Source organism: Periophthalmus magnuspinnatus, chromosome 19 (genome assembly GCF_009829125.3).
Source record: "Periophthalmus magnuspinnatus isolate fPerMag1 chromosome 19, fPerMag1.2.pri, whole genome shotgun sequence".
Classification (NCBI taxonomy): Eukaryota; Metazoa; Chordata; class Actinopteri; order Gobiiformes; family Gobiidae; genus Periophthalmus; species Periophthalmus magnuspinnatus.
In genome coordinates, this window is record NC_047144.1 from 9,872,014 (window position 1) to 9,891,393 (window position 19,380).

A 19,380-nucleotide genomic window follows, 5' to 3' on the forward strand; every position below is an offset into this window, starting at 1 on the left:
TTGTGCAGTTTGTCACTTTATGACTTAAAAACTATGACTCTTCATTATTATTATTTCAATATTGTAAACCTTGTTATTGGATGGCAGAAGTGAAAGATTGTAAACTGTGACAGGGCACGGTGGTTAAAGGAGTCAAATGGTGATGCTGAGGAGTTGTTCCGGATGGTGGCTGAGGTCTTTATTTTTTGGGCCAAATCTCACGTAAGATGTATTTTAGACTTAATTCATTAATATTCAGCTTTATAGTTTTAAAGGGAAACAACAGGCATTGTTTCTTAATTTTGCAGAACTTCAAGAGAGAGGAGCAAAACTTTGTGGTTCAGAATGAAATCAACAACATGTCGTTCCTCATCTCTGACACCAAGTGTAAGATGTCCAAGGTAAAATATCTGAGCTCAATAAATTACATAATAATGTTACAATAACAATAACATAATGCACTGTCAGTGTGGTTCACTGCTGTTATGTTGGCCTTGTCTAGGGCTTAGTGTCAGACCAGGAAAGGAAGAAGATGAAGAGGAAGGGAGACCGCTACACCATGCAGACCAGTTTGATTGTGGCCACCCTGAAAAGGCTGCTTCCTGTGGGGCTCAACATGTGTGCTCCAGGGGAACAGGAGCTGATCGCACTGGCCAAGAACCGCTTCACCCAGGTACAACTCGACATACAGCACCCAGTATTACCCAGCGCACTCAGTCTAGACATCTAACCAGTCAGACCATTATCAACAGAAGGACACAGAGGATGAAGTTCGAGAGATCATCAGGAACAACCTCCACCTGCAGGGCAAGGTAAGTGTTGGCATAGCATGAACATCGCAGATTCCTTCGTCCTGATACTCACAGTATTGTTTGTCCCATAGCTGGAGGACCCGGCAATCCGCTGGCAGAGGGCCTTGTATCGAGAGCTCCCCAGTCACTGTGAGGATCTCTCAGACCCAGACAAGACTGTGGACAGGGTCCTGGACATTGCTCACGTGCTTTTCCATCTGGACCAGGTCTATCTCAAGCTTCTGTTTCCAGAGTGAGTGTGGCTATGGATGACTTCAGTCTTTCTCTCCTCAGGTGGAGCATCCTCAGCGCAGTAAGAAGGCCGTGTGGCACAAGCTGCTCTCCAAACAGAGAAAGAGGGCAGTGGTGGCATGTTTCCGAATGGCACCTCTCTACAACTTACCAAGGTAAAGTCCATGCACCAACAATGTGGACCAACAGTTAAGACTGTTTCTACTGACTGCTGTCTGTGCAGGCACCGGGCAGTGAACCTGTTCCTGCAGGGCTACGAGAAGTCCTGGATAGAAGCTGAAGAGCACTACTTTGAGGATAAACTCATAGAGGATTTGGCAGTAAGTAGTCAATCCAGACTGTCCTTTGTGCTCTGGTTCATTAAACTTATTTAATATTTTCTTAATTGTTTTGACAGAAACCAGGTGAACAGGAGTCATTAGATGAAGAAGAATTAGTAAAGCTCATTGATCCTCTGCACCAGCTCATTCAGCTGTTCAGCAGAACGGCTCTCACTGAGAAATGGTACAAACCCTGCACACATTCTCTCTCATGTGTTAATTTAATTTCCTATCACTTTTCTATACATTAAATGCTATTGATTCACAGTCAAATTTACAAATGTATTTACTCCCAAACCTGTGCCGTTCTCATTTACATAGTTAGGGAATTAATAATTTTGCTCTTTGTTTTAATGGATGTGAACAGGACAATGTTCTAGATAAAGTGCAGTGTAATCTCTGACATCTCTCACTTTGTGTGTTGGCTGCAGTAAACTGGATGAGGATCTGCTGTACATGGCTTATGCAGACATTATGGCTAAGGTACAAGCTCCTCCTCTATATACCAATTATGAAATGAAAAATTAAATATTTAAAAATCCATATCTTGACCTTTTTTCTTAATATAAGATTTATCAAAATATAAGAAAAACTCTTTCATCAACAAAAATATGTTGGTATTAATAAATTGCTAAAAAATATTATGAAACTGTTTGGGAGTTATAAAAGCTGGCCCTTCATTAGAGCTGATCATAAAGAATAATAATCTACTGGACTGCTCACATGCCTTTAAAAAAAAAAAAAAATTCTGCTAATTCTGTTCTAACCTTTGACATGTATTTTATTTATTGTAATTACTATATAATTCTTTAGTTTGGGGTACTCTTTAGAAAATGTCTGAATGTGTTGTTGGTTCTATTCAGAGTTGCCATGATGAAGAGGATGAAGATGGTGAAGAGGTGAAGACTTTTGAGGTTTGTCCTGTTTTGGTCTGAACTATGCACTAATGATCCTCCAAGACTACTCAGACACACAGGTGTCTGAGTAGTCTGTGATTTGTCTGTGCAACAGGAGAAGGAAATGGAGAAGCAGAAGCTGTTGTATCAGCAGGCTCGACTGCACGATCGCGGAGCAGCAGAGATGGTTCTTCAAACTCTGAGCGCTAGCAAAGGTGACAGATCTGATTAAATTACATTACATCTTTCACATTAAGTGAATGGCTTTTTTTTTTTATTAAAGACTATCTTACTATTTTTCATAAAAAGATGGTGGTGAGAGAGCTTTTGGGGTATTTATTGTGTTATTATGACCTGGAACACAGGGGATTGGGAGGTAGTGAGCTGTTTTAGGGGGGAAAAGTATTAAAAAATGATCCTGTTCAAAGCAACATTTAGTGCCTAAGGAGTTTAAATTTAGTTGGAGTGGTTAGTAAATCTGGCTGTGAACTGTGTAAATGAATGTGTGTACAAGCTGTGGCTACATTATAACTGTGCTTTAATGAATCAGTCAGATAATAGAGCACTGAGATTCTCCAGACATCACATGTACCTGGATTTAGAAGTCTGTGTGAAATAAATTTGTTGAGCTGAGATGCCTTGGTCCCTCAGGTGAGATGGGTCTGATGGTGGCCTCTACTCTGAAGCTGGGCATAGCCATTTTGAATGGAGGGAACTCCACAGTGCAGCAGGTACTCTGTTTCATCCCTCTTCTGAGACTGAGGTCTCACAGGTGTACTGAGTCTTCTGTCTCTCCCTCTCACAGAAAATGCTGGATTACCTCAAAGACAAAAAGGATGTGGGTTTCTTCCAGAGTCTGGCCAGGCTCATGCAGTCGTGCAGGTAGAGCTTATGTGCTTATGCTAGGACAGAACTATGTGAATGCTATTTTTATTGTGTTAAAATAAGCTTTCTAGCTGGTATGTGTTCACGACTTAACAGCAGTTGTGACTTTCTTTAGTGTTTTGGACCTAAATGCATTTGAGCGACAGAACAAAGCCGAAGGCCTGGGAATGGTGACAGAGGAAGGATCAGGTAACGGCATTTTTATTCTGTTTATAGACAATGTCTTACCTGTCCATATGAACCACAATATGAGCCCCCAATTTCATGTTGTCCATGTCCATAACTCTAACTTATTCTTTTGGGTGAAACTTCAGTACGTCTAAATCTGGGGTTCACTGATAGTGACATAGAGTGCTTAGTTTAATTGTCTTTTTTCCTGGTGCCATCGACTCACTTTCATGTGTTTGAATATTTTCTTGTGTATGACTCTTTGGACTTGCAGCGGACATTTAGTGATGATGTCATGCAGAGCTTTATAAATGAGACCTGGGCCTCACCGTCTGTGAACACTCAGATAGTGAGCTCCGACCAGCGCTGGACCTCCAGCTCTGGTCCTGGTTCTGACCGTTCTTTGTTTCTTACACTCTTTCTTTCCTCTGTTGTCTTTCTTTTCTCATGTTTGTTTTGGGCACTTTCCTCAGTCACCAGTCATGAGCGTGGTAATTATGCCTCTGCCATTTTGCTGTGTGTTGATTGGTTGGTCTCTCTCTTCCTCTTCTCTGGTTTATGTCAGTTGTGCTCAAGTCCTGAGTCCTGTCATGGCAGTACACATGGCTTCAAGTTATTGTACTTCTTCTTTCATATACAGTATTCAAATCAATACAGCAGGTCAATATGACTTCTAAACACAGGCTAATTTTAATTGTATAAAAATATGGAGAGTAAAACATCATTCAAGCTCACTCATTCACTTACACATATTCACTGACACTATTTTCAAATTACCAATTTTGGTTTACTTCAAAATTAAATGTAACTTGCAACCAGACAACCTGCTGTCTCTCAATCCTAAAACCTTTATTACAACATTTAATAACATTTTATGTATGAAAGGTCATTATGCACTTCTTATATTTTATCATGTCAAACTCAGCTCAGGATGCAAAGCACGTCTGGTACAGGAAAAATACTAACCCAGAGGAGTCATCCCTCTGTCCTCCTCCGCTCCGTCACAGCTCTTGTGTCTGGATCTGGTCATGTGTTGGTGTTTGTCTGTTCAAAAGTACTTTTCTAAGTTTTTAGTTTTTTTTCTATCCCAAAATCTCAACTAAAAAAACAACTGTTAGTTAATGGTCACGACCACTGACGGGAATCGCTCTAATGTGTAGACGCAGAGTGAGTCCACCAGTCCTTCAATAAATTCAGATTGCACATTTCTTTTTAGCATTGAGGTTTGCTGTGCTGCCTCATGAGTTCTGGGGTTCATTCCTGAACAGTGGAGGTTGTTTGTGGGTGGAGTTTGCATGTCCTCCCTGTGCCATTAAAGGTTTCCAATTCTTCCTGTTTCCTCACCAGCAAAAACAGCCCTTAGTGCTACTGCTACAAATTAAGGACATCCATCAATTGTAAAATTCTTGAATAGTGATAGCAAAAATCATTTTGTGTTTCAAAAATCCTTTTTTGAAACATGTTTCATAAGTTTGCCCCTTTCTATATTTGCCCATTTTGCACAGTAGATTCACTTTCACTGCAGTAGTCATTGCAGCTGAGCCCTAGTGACACCTCACTGTCCCAGTGTCAACACAGGGTGAGATTTATCACTGTAAGATAGATACTTCTTTCTCTTTGTTTGCCGTCCTGTGCACATTTGTTTGTATACTGTGTGTTAACTGTATTACAGTCCTTTTGGTGTCTTACCTTTCTTTCATCGTGTTTTCTCCTCCATTTTCTGGGTCAAGACCACATGTTATCAGACCCTACAACTATCTGCAGCTGTTAGTTTTCTCCTACAGAAAAAGTCAGCATTAAGGCATGCTTCCATGGGGATATGACTGGGCTAGCACAGTAGGCTTGGCAGTTGTACAACTGTCAATTACTATCCTCTATGAACACTATTCTCATTTTTGTTAAACATAATGCTCAAGTAGAAAACTGTCTCTGTGGACTGCCATTAGACCTCCATACTAGCTCATGCCCTCTGCCCAGTGGAAGCGTGGCTTTGGTGCTGCTTGTTGAGTTCTCAGAGTGCTGTAGTTTCTCACTGCTCTTGAGGAAGTGTGTGCTCCTGGACTTGGCCCATCTCTTCTGAATTCTTGTTCACTCTCATCTTCCTGTACCCCCTCCCTGGCTGTCCTGCTTGTGCATGGGCTCTGTCTGCCTGTTTGGCTGTGTTTTCCACCTCCAGGAGAGAAGGTCATGCAGGATGATCAGTTCACGTGTGACCTGTTCCGCTTCCTGCAGCTGCTCTGTGAAGGACACAATTCAGGTTTGTAAGAAATCTATTCCACAGCCACATTATTTTAGGCTTCAAGGTCATCTCCTTATATACTACGTCAACCCATGTTTTGGCCTAAAACTTATCTCAACCTTTAATACCTCTTTATCCAATCAGTAAGTTGTCATCTTAAATTAGTATATTCAGCACTAAAGAAGGTGTGTGTTTTAGATTTCCAGAATTACCTGCGAACACAAACAGGAAACAATACGACTGTCAACATCATCATCTCGACAGTGGACTACCTCCTGCGAGTCCAGGTCTGACCTCTGACGTCTGGAAGGTCTGCGCAGTGTGGTGGCTGTGTTATTCTAAATGTGTCTGATCTCCCCAGGAGTCCATCAGTGACTTCTACTGGTATTATTCAGGCAAGGATGTCATCGATGAGCAGGGCCAGAGAAACTTCTCCAAAGCCATAAATGTTGCGAAACAAGTCTTCAACACGCTCACAGAGTATATCCAGGTACATGCCAAGCTTTATTTAAATGGGCCTAACTTATTTAACTTAACCAAAAGCACAGTTATATTTTTTATGAGTACAGTATGCTGTTTGTGTAATCCCTCCGTTGACCAAGTTGGTTCCATTGTAAAAGAAAAAGCAGAATAAGCCGCTTAGATTTTCCTTTAGGCAAAACATATTCACTCTTAAAAACATTTGTCCAGTTGACAAAATAAAAATTTCTTTTGCCGTGAAGTATATTGTATATTGTTGGCATTATGGTGTGTATTCTCTGGCCTTCATAGGGACCATGCACAGGGAACCAGCAAAGCTTGGCTCATAGTCGTCTATGGGATGCAGTGGTGGGCTTCTTGCATGTCTTTGCTCATATGCAGATGAAGCTGTCCCAGGTCAGTACCTCTCATAAAAAGGATGACAAATCTGTTAAAACAAAGTAAGATTTGATTTTGTTGTAACAGGATTCCAGTCAAATTGACCTACTGAAAGAACTGATGGATCTTCAGAAAGACATGGTGGTCATGCTGCTGTCCATGCTCGAAGGTACACATCACACATTAGTGAACATCTATCAGTATTCTATCATTTATAAACTGGAGGAGAGTTTAAATTATCCTGGCATCAGATCTTCAAAATAATAGTGATAATGCCAGGAAAGTAGGGAAAGAAGCATATAATTAGAGCACCAGACAGCACACAGCAGTCTGGCCCTAAGAGCTGCTTTTACAATATATTTGTACTTTGGCATTTTACTTTATTATATAAAAGTGTGTAGCCTCTTTAAATGTGCACTATATAGCCTATGATGAGTGAGACAATAATATAAAAAACATTTTCCCTCTTTCTATACTGTAAAGAGAATATAGTAAGAACAAATTATATTTTTATTTAATGATGCCATCTAGTATGTGTAAAATTTACCACACATGCAAGTCTTCATTGCGAATTATACTTGCCTGACATTTAGCCTTCTAGTGTTTCCAACTCTCAAACCAAATGCATTTGCCTTTGATATTAAATAGTAAAGGTGGGACATAAAGATTTGCTCCTTCAGTTCCTCCAGCTCCTCAGGGTGCCTCCATGGCTCACCGGGTGAGCACATAACATATACCAGATAAGCCTGTGTTTGATTGCCTGTGTTTGATTTGAACCTTCAGGTAATGTGGTGAATGGAACCATTGGTAAGCAAATGGTGGACATGCTGGTGGAGTCCTCCAACAATGTGGAGATGATCCTCAAATTTTTTGACATGTTCCTCAAACTGAAAGACCTTACCTCCTCTGATGCCTTCAAGGAGTATGACCAGGATGGAAAAGGTGTGCATGTCTGATTGGATTATCGTTGCACATCCCAGTGTTGAGAGACTTGTAATTGTCCTGAATTACAGGTGTGATCACGAAAAGGGACTTTCACAAGGCCATGGAGAGCCACAAGCATTACACTCCATCAGAGACTGACTTTCTACTGTCCTGTGCTGAGACTGATGAAAATGAGTTGCTCGATTATGAGGAGTTTGTGCAGCGCTTCCATGAGCCAGCAAAGGTACACTGCACTGCACTTGTTGACATTATATATATTAGCCAATCAAGCCTTTGAAATATTGCTGTTTGTTTGTGAAGGACATAGGCTTCAATGTAGCCGTCCTGCTAACCAACTTGTCAGAGCACATGCCCCATGATTGCCGCCTGCAGACTTTCCTGGAGTTGGCAGACAGCGTGCTTCACTACTTCCAGCCATTTCTGGGCAGGATTGAAATCATGGGAAGTGCAAAACGCATCGAGAGGGTATACTTTGAGATCAGCGAGTCCAGTCGCACGCAGTGGGAGAAACCACAGGTAACTGTGAGCTCTGGTGCTATAGTGAGTATAGATAGAGTTTATCAGGCCTTCTTCTTTGTCTGTGTGTATTAAAGCTGCATGTGAAATATGGCTACATATTTTGACTCTGTGTTCTGTGAAAGATTGTCCAGACAAGAACATAAAGTGAGACTAAATGCTAAACTCCCCTCACAACCACATTTCAAATAGACCTGCTAACTTGGGTAGTATTACCCGAAAAGAATGACGCTTGAGGAGCAGTGAGGTCTAGGCATATGAAGAACGATGTAATTGGTCTAACAGGTATCTCTGCCCCTGCAGCTAGATGTTTGTAATCAGAAACATCGAAGTGTGTGATGCCACCAACTACTGGAAGTTACAGTAGCCACTGAAGGCACCACACACTTTTTTTAGGAAGTTCCACCAAAAAAAAATGTACCTAGTTTGCACTAAAGTCACCAAAAATGACCAGGAACAGTAGATAATGCTCTTAAAATACCATATACACAGCTAAAAAAGTGGATTTAGTGTTTAGTTCCATATTAATTCCCTGCTTGTATTTTTTTTTCAGAACAGAATATACATCATATTTTGGCATTACTTGTGTTGTTGTGTCTGACCAGGTGAAAGAGTCCAAGCGACAGTTCATCTTTGATGTGGTGAATGAAGGTGGAGAGAAGGAGAAGATGGAGCTGTTTGTGAACTTCTGTGAGGACACCATCTTTGAAATGCAGCTGGCCGCACAGATGTCCGATGCAGGAGAGCGCTCCATGGTAAAAGAAGAGAGTGAGAAGGAACGGCCTGACGAAGATACCTCTGATCTGGGCTTTTTCACCCTCAACACAATCTGCATGGCTCTGGTCACTCTTCGCTACAACCTACTTCTGCTCATCAAGGTAGACCCTCACAGCATCTAACCTGTGGTCTTTGGGCAGACCTTTGTCATTGGTAGAGTAGTGTTGTCATAATACTAAAATTTCAAACTCGATTTCGATACTAAGGAATGGACTCGATACTCAATACTAATTCCAATACCACAATGATAATTTTTTTTAAACTCTCATAGTTCTTTCTTTTATATTACCATTCAGTCTTATATTTGTGTATCGGTAATCCCTCAGTCGTCATGGACCACTGATTCAGCTCAAGATTTTTCTAAAGTTATTTTGGTTCATTTCAGTCCTGTTATTGTGACGGTTTTAGTTTTGATACCAGCTCAGATGAGAATCTAGGTTCAATACTAGTTTTAGTATCGATTAGTATCTGATTTGTGATACTTTAGACAACCCTATGGTAGACAGAGATAGCAGTATGTTTGTTATGTGTACAGGTGCTGTCTGTGAAGAGCCTGAAGAAGCAGATGAAGAGGGTGAAGAACATGACCCTGAAGGAGCTGGTGGGTACACTGTTGTCCTGTTACTGTGCCATTCTCCTGGGCCTGCTCCACGTGGCTTTCAGTGTGGCCAGAGGCTTCTGTCGGATCTTCTACAACACATTCATGGGTGGAAATCTGGTGGAGGGTGCCAAGACTATAAAGGTGAGTTCATAAAAAAAAAAATCACATACCTCAACAACTTCTTTTTCTTTCTTTCTTGCGATCATAATTACAATTCCATCTGGCATACCACTTACAACCCAAGTGTGTATGGAAGTAGTGTGCTAGATTTTTATGTCACACAGTTGAGGTAAAAAAAAATATATATATACTTATATCTTTATTTATAGTTGAATCCAGAATTTACATGCACTATATAAAAAGCACATACACTTCCCTCTCATTGTTTGACATGAAATCAGACTAAACTTTTGCTGTTTTAGGTCAAGTAATATTTCCAGAATTATTTCCATTTACTAAATACCAGAATAATGAGACAAGGATTTTATTAGACCATTTTTCATTTCTTTCTTCAAAGTCAAAATTTTACATAAAGAGGCTTCTAATTTAATTATTTACAACATTTGAGTTAATTAGAGAAACACCTGTGGATGTATTTGAAGTCATGTCTGAAACACACTGCTTCTTTGTGTAACATCATGAAGAAATAGGGGGAAGCCTCCAAGCCTGAGGACACTCAGGAGAGACTGGTGCACTTCACAAAATAGATGTCAATCATAAGAAAAGAACATCATGTGGAAATACTGAAGCAATATCTCAAGACATCAGCCAGGAAATTAATGCTTGCAAATGGGTCTTCCAAATGGACAATGACCCGAAGCATACTTCCAAACTGGTTACAAAGTGGCTCAAGAATAATAAAGTCAATGTTTTGGAGTGGCCATCACAAAGCCCTGATCTCAACCCTATTGAAAATTTATGGGCGGACCTGAAAAAGCAAGGCGGCCTACTAACTTAGCTCAGTTACACCAGTTCTGTCAAATTAATGAATGTCTCATTATTCTGGCATTTAGCAAATTAATTTAAATTTTAAATAAAAAAAAATTGGTAATCTTAATTGACAGGAAAAGTTTAGTCTAATTTCATACAGACAAAGAGAAAAAAAAATATATGTGTCTTTTAACATAGTGTATATAAACTTCTGGTTTATGTAATAATACTCATTATGGTCAAACAGTTCAAGTTAAGTTTCGTCAGACCACTCATCTCCTTCCTGAGCAGTTTGGTGGCTGGACATTCCCATAGTGTTTATACTTGTGTATAATTGTTTGAACAGATGAACGTGGCACCTTCAGGCATCTGGAAATTGCACCCAAGGATGAACCAGACTTGTGCAAGTCCACAGTTCTCTTCCTGATATCTTGGCTGATTTCTTTTGGCTTTCCTATGATGTTAGACAAAGAACCAGTGTATTTCAGGTGTACCTTCAAATACACCCAGAGATGTGTCTCTAAGTCAAATGCTGCCAATAAACAAAAATAATCAGATGCTTCTAAAGACATGGCATCATCAACTGGATTTTCCCAGATTGTTTAAATGCATAGTAATCTTACTGTATGTAAACCTCTGACTTGGAAGAAAATAACAGAAAATTGGCTAAAAAAATCCATCTCTCATTTAGGAAAAAGAAGTAATTATGGTAATCCTGTTTAACCTCAAAAAGTTATTCTGTTTTCATGTCAGACAGTGAGGAAAAAAAGCATATCTGTCTTTTTATATAGTGTATGTAAACTTCTGGTTTGAACTGTATACAGGGAGAACCCAATGAGAGCACTCAGACTCTCCTTTTCATGGGTGCCCTGTTGAAAATACAATAAAATACAAATAAAAAGAGACAAAACAAATAAGTACAAAACAATAAGTACTAAAGGCTTACATAAATACTTTCTTGTCACATCTTAAAACTATTAAAAGGATAGTTTACATTATCTCCGCCTTTGAAAACATGTTCAATTTGTCATCTTTAAAAGGTCTCAATTTATTTTTATCTGTTAGACCTGAATGTAAAATTGAATTAACATTCCTGATTTTTGGCTCTATCTGCAAATAATGATCACAGAACACCGAACAGATCACAGCCAAATTCGTAATTTAGATATGTTAAGTATGGCGGCATAAATATACTGATGCAGTGAATGGCTCCTTTAGGTATCAGAGCTGTTGGCAAACATGCCGGACCCCACCCAAGATGAGGTGCGAGGGGAAGGGGAGCGGGACAGGAGGTCTGAGAGAAGCTCCGCTAAAGAGGATCTGGCTGACCTGGTGGTGAACACTAGTGAGACCGAGCTGCTGTCGGACATCTTCGGCCTGGACCTGAGACGTGAAGGAGGCCAGTACAAGATCACCCCCCATAACCCCAACGCTGGCCTGACCCAACTGCTCAACACCCCAGTGCCCCCAACCACTCCCCCAACAGAGCTCAGACAGCGCCACCCGGTGAGTAGAGGACCATAACCTATTTAGCCTCATAGCATAATTGCCTAAGTCATTTGTCAAGGTTTTCGGGGAAATACAAAAATAAACTGCTATATAAGATGACTTTTTGGCTGTAAAAATTATTGGACGATTGGACGAGGACAGATACCTACAGATGCAGCAGGTTCTGGAGAGTAGAATGAGACAGAAAACACAATGTGGCAAAAAATAACGTAGGCAATTGTTTTGTGAGGCTGGCAAAATATGTAATAATATCTCTAAAAAAAATATCTATTCTGACCTTGTTTTAGTCCCAGAGCTCGCCTTCAGAGGGAAAGGATCCAAGCCCTGATCCTTCATGTGACACAGAGAATAAATCTGAGTATGCTTCCATTATATTTCCATTATGTATTACCTTTCTTCTAACCTTTTCTATTTGTTTGGACTAGTGGATGTGTGATGCAATTCAGTTTCAGTGTGGAGACGGGGAAAGAATTAAATAGTGGTTTGTCAGAGAGAATGTGGATAATTTGTTGAAAGAGGTTGGCAAATCAAGACCCCTCTGTGGTGGGTCAACAATTGTCCATTAGTGTTAGGTACAATAACATCTATCCTTAGCAATCTATTTTGATAGAAGTGCATATGCATATTTATGCATATGTTCAGGTGCATATGTATATTTATTTTGAACTTGTTTTGAAAGTAGGACTGAGCATGTGGAAAAAGGCAAACAACAGATTGTAAAGAATGTGAGGGAAAAGCCCAAAGTGAGACGGCAGCGTGTCTCTAGATCGGATGAGGGGGACCAACAGGAGTCTGCGTTCTGGAAGAAGATTTTGGCTTACCAGAGGAAGATGCTGGTAATGGGCTATAACACTGTTAAGTCCATGCTTCTTGCAGCTGTTCCTTTACACAATTTTTTGTCTCTGCTCAGAACTACTTTGCCAGAAACTTTTACAACATGAGGATGCTTGCACTCCTAGTGGCCTTTGCCATCAACTTCATCCTCCTTTTCTACAAGGTAAGACTTATGTAATAATTATTTTTATCTGGTTTTATTTATGATGCCATTGACTGATATCATTCCATCCCAAAAAATATCACTCCCATAATGCATTGCTGTGTTAAATTGAGTTTGTTCATGATGGTAATGTGAAAATGGCACATGGTCCTTTTCTTAAAGGTGCACTTAGCAACTTTTCTGGTTTCTTGTTTCCATGGAGATGTTATTGCTTTGCCTGTAATATTCCTCAGTGCAGCATTAAACGTATACATCTATGTCCATGGAGATAAGCTGATGGCACCACTAGGCCAATTTAGAGGTCAGATCTATGGTCAGGTTACCCCGCTCACAGTAGTTATACATTACTCAAGATGTTTTTGAGCAATAAAAACATCTGTAATTGAATAAATGTGTGATGAAGAACAACATAGACCTACTGCGAAACATTTCAGGCAAAGCAATGCTAACTACGTACAAAAGTCAAGCAGGTGATGAACCCTTTACCAGAACAGTCACAGTACACCTTTAATAGGAATGTATACCAGTAAGTAATTGCTTTTGCTGCATCTGAGATTTTTTATGGTTTTTTTTATGCTAATTCCGGCATATTTACATTGATGCTGTTTGTTGACATGTTGATTAATATGCACTGTCCTAATTAAAATAAATAAATAAAATAAAATGTAATGTCGCAGCCTTTAGTTTTGGCATGAATGACAGTTTGCTGTTTTGCTCCAGGTTTCCACAGCCTCAGCCTCAGTGGTGGAGGAGAGAGTGCCCCCCGAGCATCCTGACAGCATGGTTCAGGCAGACTCTGTAGAGGGACAGGTCCTGGGGGAGGCTCAGGCAGAGGTGCTCGTCGACTCTGGACTGTCCCGCAAACCGGCCACTGTACGTTTTGTTCTGGAGGAGAGCAGCGGCTACATGGAGCCCACACTGAGGATCTTGGCCATTCTGCACACAGTTATCTCCTTCTTCTGTATCATTGGATACTACTGTCTCAAGGCATGTCCACACTACACACATGTATCTGCTTACCTGCTCTATAAACATTTAAATGTTTTGTATGTGTAGATACAATGAAATTACTGATGTCTGTACTTAAATAAGACCAGGACAGAGTAGTATGCATATGGTATAAAATGTAACTGTACCTCCCACTGCCTCTCTAAATCTTGGCTGGTGCATTTCAGGTTCCCCTCGTTATCTTTAAGAGGGAGAAGGAGGTGGCCCGGAAGCTTGAATTTGATGGTCTTTACATAACAGAACAACCATCAGAAGATGACATTAAGGGACAGTGGGACCGGCTGGTTATAAATACTCAGTGAGAAGCACCTCTGCCTCTCAAACATTATTTAAAACTTTGAGTCCATAAAATACAATTTTAATTGTATTTTGTGTTGTTTAGGTCATTCCCAAACAATTACTGGGACAAGTTTGTAAAAAGAAAGGTATGTTTGGTTTGAAATTACTACTAGGCTAATTGTATGATATGGGATATTACAGTTACCAAGCAAGTATAAATTACATATTTTCATGATCTACTAGAAAAAAGCATAAATTGTATAGGTTTTGTGATATATTTTATGCTTATTGCCAGGTGATGGATAAATATGGAGAGTTCTATGGTCATGACCGCATCAGTGAGCTCTTGGGAATGGACAAGGCAGCTTTGGACTTCAGTGACTCTCAGAAGAAGAGGAAGCCTCGCAGAGACAGCTCACTGGCTGCTGTGTAAGTACTGCTCTACCACTGGGGGGTGCCACAAGCAAACAACAAAATGATTTTAATTTCTTTTTCTAGACTCAACTCCATTGATGTTAAGTACCAGATCTGGAAGCTGGGAGTTGTTTTCACTGACAATGTAAGTGCAGAGGAGGCTCACTGATGTCTCCCCATGGAACTGTTGTACACTCATATCGTGTTTGTAGTAATACATTGAGTTGTATGGAACTGCTAAAATCTATGCAGTGGTTAAATGGGGGGAGAGACTCTAACTATGTGTGCTCCTCCTCAGTCCTTTCTGTACCTGGCCTGGTACATGAGCATGTCTATCCTGGGACACTACAATAACTTTTTCTTCGCGGCCCACCTGCTTGACATCGCCATGGGCTTCAAAACACTACGCACCATTCTTTCCTCTGTCACTCACAATGGGAAGCAGGTAAGAAGGGCAGACAGTGGCTCAACTTTGTTCTTTAACTTATTTGTGTATACATTTAGAGCTTTGAGTTGCTATGATGAATTTATTTCAATTTAATCTTCAGAATATTTCAGTTTTCAGATTCCTAACTCTTATCCAGTCTATGCTCCTCCTCTGCAGCTGGTGTTGACAGTAGGGCTTCTGGCGGTGGTGGTCTATCTCTACACTGTGGTGGCGTTTAACTTCTTCAGAAAGTTTTATAACAAGAGTGAGGATGGGGAGCTGCCGGACATGAAGTGTGATGACATGCTGACGGTGAGCTGCACTGAGACTCCTTCTATGGGCTGAGGTCTGGGTTCAGTGCACATGCATACACTATATATAATGGCAGTATCGTATGACATTATTGACTTCACTGCATATAAGAATATGTATTTTATAGTTTTACAAGGAACTGTGCCAGGCATGGTTTGTCTTTAATGAACAAAATGATGAAATAGCTCAATTAGATGTAAATAACATAAATGCAGAACATGTTCCCCTTGTACAAACTATGAAAACACATCACACTACATCAAAAGTAGACTAGACCGATGTGTCTGACCTGAGAGCAGTGGGAGCAGCCGCTCCTTTCACAGTACACTATATAAGGCCGTGGTGCAGAGGTGAACAGGGGGCTGCAGTGGGAAGGAGTCACCCGGAAAGCCCAGAATGGACTGTAATCCTCTCAGCCAGCCACCCGGAACAGCTCCTCTTCTCCTGTCCTTCTAAGGGGCTGGTGGACGCATGTGTGTGTGAGCAACACCAGACTGTGGCCAAAAACATTACTTACAATAACCATTGGCACAATGTGGCACCCACATCACGGCCCATTTCCTTTATGACTTTGACATGGAGCTCAGTATAAGCAGTGTTATTAGCAAAAGGCTTCCATCTATATGCAGAAAGTCAAACCTATTCACTCTACCTCTACTGGGTTCTCTGTACTCTCCACTGTGCTCAGTGTGTCCCTTTGTCCCGCAGTGCTACATGTTCCACATGTATGTGGGTGTACGTGCGGGTGGAGGCATCGGGGACCAGATTGAGGACCCAGCTGGAGACGAATATGAGATCTACCGAATCATCTTTGATATCACTTTCTTTTTCTTTGTCATCGTCATTCTGCTGGCTATCATCCAGGGTATGCCCCTCCCCTTTAAGCCATTAACACAGACTCTCACATCACTGTACAACAGTTTGGCCTTAGTGAAAATATTTACAAACAATACAGCATATAGCACATCACGTAGTATAATAATGTGACTGGAACCAATACAAGTCTTACTGGAGAATACCTTCGGAGACCTGTGCCATTTGGTCTGTCTCCATGTTAGCCAAAAGGAGCACACATGTTTGGGAAGAACATGGACAGTTAGATGTAGCTCCATCCCAGACAAAATTCAAAGCCTTGCAAAATACTTAAATCACATAATATTACCTATGACTGAAATTATTGATTCAAACTGTCTCATGTGTACAGGTCTAATCATTGATGCTTTTGGAGAACTGAGAGACCAACAGGAACAAGTGAAGGAAGACATGGAGGTGAGTTTTGACTTTATTGAACACAATATTTTATGAGTTATAATTATCTTTGGAGATACACAGTAGCCAATTCTGATATCTCCTTGAGAATCTGCACGTTCTCCCTATATTACTGAGAGGACACCAAAACACTGAGTGATATCTTGTTTCAGACCAAATGCTTTATCTGTGGAATTGGAAATGACTATTTCGACACAGTGCCACATGGATTTGAAACACACACTCTTCAGGAGCACAACTTGGCCAACTACCTGTGAGTATCAGTCACGTCATGTGATTTTAATGTGCATTGTTTGATATAGGGTTATTTTATTTACTTTGATCCAATTTGTTTTGTCATTTATAGTGATATTAAATTATCTTTTTAATAAAAATGGCTTTCCATGAAACCGTGTGTTAACTCAAATCTATTGTTTCATTTATGTTTGGCATTTAAGTTTCAACATTTCTATGTTTGAATTTGAATTTGAATTTGAATTTTTTTTTACAGATTCTTTGTGATGTATTTGATCAACAAAGATGAGACAGAGCACACTGGCCAGGTAAACTCCCTGCAAGAGCCCTCTGGCATTAGTGTTATAATTTTTTTAATACATTGAGTTCATCGCATGATTAAATGACAAATTAGTCATGTAGGGACAATGCTGTGCAGGTGTAGTGCTTTATGTGCCACAGACAGAGCTGTTGTGTCACAGAGCCAAACACACCACAGTCGTATCATGGAGGTGCATATTTCGGCATGTCTTTACAGACCTCTAAATGCCCTCTGTCCACAGGAGTCCTATGTGTGGAAGATGTACCAGGAGCGCTGCTGGGAGTTCTTTCCCGCTGGAGACTGTTTCCGTAAACAATATGAGGATCAGCTCAATTGATTCTTCGTTAAAACAAAATCTGTTTCAGCTTACTCCTCCCAATAAAGGCCCTGGTGGGGACAGCACACTGACTTGATTGACATGCTCATCTGAACAGCACAGACACGGACCAGGGTTCATAACTCACAACTGGACCAACTCACCGCTGCTCTGGGAGCTCTTCTTGATTCTTGTGTTTAATGCACGTTGCATGTGAGCTCACATGTTGAGCTCCAATGAAGCATTTCGCAATAACTCATCCATTGCCTCAGGCCCGTCCCAGAACCAGCACGACCCCCTCCTCCAGGACATTTCTGCTCCTGTGTCCATGCTGAGACTGGCAGTACTCTGCTCATGAGTATCTGAGACAACAGGAGAGGAGCAGTCACAGCTACAACTATCATAAAAATGAACTGTTTGTTCAAAATTGTATGTGCATCATAGGGTTTTATAGTGCCTGTGCACTCAGGACCACTGAGAGGTAATCACAGTCCCAATTCACAACCTTTTGACTGTTGATGAATGGATAAAACATTGTCTAGTCATTGCTTTCTGCAATAAACTACAGTATTAAGTTGGTATTTTTCACATAAAACATTCAAAAAACTGAGTGTACTCACATGCTCAACCCTTACTAGTGACAGAAAGCATCTTATTTTCACTTTCTATCATTTAATTAACAATGTGCACTTTAACTGAGGTCACTGCTATCAATGGACCTGACACACTGTTCTAATAGTGAAGATCCATGAGCGTCTCATGCGGATGCATGCATTCTCCTGGTGCTGAGATGTTTGGCTGATGGCAAAGTGTGAGAAAGCAATACCAAAGTTACCAAGTGAGACAATTGTGCATCAAATTGCATTGGTAATGGGGGCAGTATAGATTCAAGGACAGGAACCAGTGCCTTATGCCAGGGGCCCGCGGTGCAGACTCCTCTGTGGCCACTCTACACTCCCCCTTTGGCCTGGACACTTAGATGTGCAGTGAAGTGTTTGAACCTTATGTCTTCACACCCTCTTCACTACAGATGTCTTCCAGTTGACGTGGGTGTGAGAACCCTACAGTAACAGCAGTGGCCTCTAGATGGAGCATGTCCTCATCACAGCAGATACGTCCAAAGTAACAGGCACCTCCATCAGCTTACTGGGCAATGCCAGTATGAATGAACTCCACTGCTTGAACACCCCCCGCCAAACATGAACATCATGGAGGTTACCAGAAATAAAAACATTGCTCTGCATATTTTTCACACTTTCTGATGGTATTTACTGTGAAGGTGAGAGTTTTTCTGTCTGTGTCCACGCTGCAGCTGCACTGACCCTGTGTGACAGCAGCCCTCAAATGGGGATGAGCCCAGAGCAGTTTACAAAACCTTGGGCATGCATTCAGACGTATTTTTTAAACATTTTGAGGAATGCTATGTTGAAAAAAAAATGTGTTCTTAGTAGCCTAGGAACACTTTGCATGTTTCCTGCAGGTTTATGATAATATTCTAAATTAGCCTTTTGTATATTCAGTTGGTAGAGCATGTGGCACATACAGAGCACATTTACAGACTGCCCTCAGTGCTGTAGGTTCAAGTCTGGACTCCGCCTCTGCTCACCTTTAACCTTTAACCTGTTGCTTCTTTGTTGTCCTGTCCAATCAACCCAAATGACCAAACAAACAAAAAGTATATCATGCACAGATTCATTGGATAGTGACTATATTTAGGATAAAATATTTGTAATCTTGAACTCTCACAGGTTTGGTTGTAAGTGCATCCTTTTTCTGTGGTTGCTCCAGCAATGTTTCAGGATGTATGCAGGGAATGGCCATTGTAATCTATTCAAGCTTGCTTATTAAAACAGAAATTTAAATATGCATTTGTTATTATCATGATCTTTTTATTCATGTATTTATTCAATTAATAAAAATACAAAACCTTTGATTGCTGTATTGTGACATTTGATTTCAACTTCGGTCATAGTTAGATAAACCTCCTCACACAACCCATTTGAGCTAGAAGAGATCATATGAATCAAAATTTGTCCATACAATAAGAGCACACATATCTACTGTATATGAATGTATTGACCTATGACCACTGATGGCAAAATCTGGCCATGTATATTCTAGTCACAGCATTTATAATCACCAATAAAGCTAGTCCCT

The 19,380-nt window shown here is 40.6% G+C and overlaps 1 protein-coding gene across 1 annotated transcript in view; it reads left to right on the forward strand.

Annotated features, from left to right (window-relative positions):
* ryr2a (ryanodine receptor 2a (cardiac)) overlaps positions 1-19,091 on the forward strand; it is a 58,707-nt gene extending 39,616 nt beyond the window's left edge. Inside the window, exons 76-115 of the mRNA XM_055229793.1 lie at positions 114-201; positions 288-380; positions 482-652; positions 732-791; positions 863-997; positions 1,065-1,177; positions 1,246-1,342; positions 1,420-1,526; positions 1,774-1,825; positions 2,206-2,256; positions 2,354-2,453; positions 2,890-2,969; positions 3,044-3,120; positions 3,239-3,312; positions 5,468-5,548; positions 5,729-5,817; positions 5,892-6,020; positions 6,302-6,406; positions 6,476-6,557; positions 7,172-7,330; positions 7,402-7,556; positions 7,634-7,849; positions 8,455-8,727; positions 9,162-9,368; positions 11,376-11,663; positions 11,954-12,024; positions 12,346-12,502; positions 12,577-12,663; positions 13,384-13,650; positions 13,839-13,969; positions 14,054-14,096; positions 14,246-14,379; positions 14,449-14,509; positions 14,663-14,809; positions 14,969-15,103; positions 15,812-15,968; positions 16,308-16,372; positions 16,525-16,625; positions 16,863-16,914; positions 17,149-19,091. Coding sequence (XP_055085768.1) covers positions 114-201; positions 288-380; positions 482-652; positions 732-791; positions 863-997; positions 1,065-1,177; positions 1,246-1,342; positions 1,420-1,526; positions 1,774-1,825; positions 2,206-2,256; positions 2,354-2,453; positions 2,890-2,969; positions 3,044-3,120; positions 3,239-3,312; positions 5,468-5,548; positions 5,729-5,817; positions 5,892-6,020; positions 6,302-6,406; positions 6,476-6,557; positions 7,172-7,330; positions 7,402-7,556; positions 7,634-7,849; positions 8,455-8,727; positions 9,162-9,368; positions 11,376-11,663; positions 11,954-12,024; positions 12,346-12,502; positions 12,577-12,663; positions 13,384-13,650; positions 13,839-13,969; positions 14,054-14,096; positions 14,246-14,379; positions 14,449-14,509; positions 14,663-14,809; positions 14,969-15,103; positions 15,812-15,968; positions 16,308-16,372; positions 16,525-16,625; positions 16,863-16,914; positions 17,149-17,244 — 4,786 coding nt within the window. The 3' untranslated portion in view covers positions 17,245-19,091. The remainder of the gene's footprint in view (positions 1-113; positions 202-287; positions 381-481; positions 653-731; positions 792-862; positions 998-1,064; positions 1,178-1,245; positions 1,343-1,419; positions 1,527-1,773; positions 1,826-2,205; positions 2,257-2,353; positions 2,454-2,889; positions 2,970-3,043; positions 3,121-3,238; positions 3,313-5,467; positions 5,549-5,728; positions 5,818-5,891; positions 6,021-6,301; positions 6,407-6,475; positions 6,558-7,171; positions 7,331-7,401; positions 7,557-7,633; positions 7,850-8,454; positions 8,728-9,161; positions 9,369-11,375; positions 11,664-11,953; positions 12,025-12,345; positions 12,503-12,576; positions 12,664-13,383; positions 13,651-13,838; positions 13,970-14,053; positions 14,097-14,245; positions 14,380-14,448; positions 14,510-14,662; positions 14,810-14,968; positions 15,104-15,811; positions 15,969-16,307; positions 16,373-16,524; positions 16,626-16,862; positions 16,915-17,148) is intronic.
* Positions 19,092-19,380: the final 289 nt, after the last annotated feature.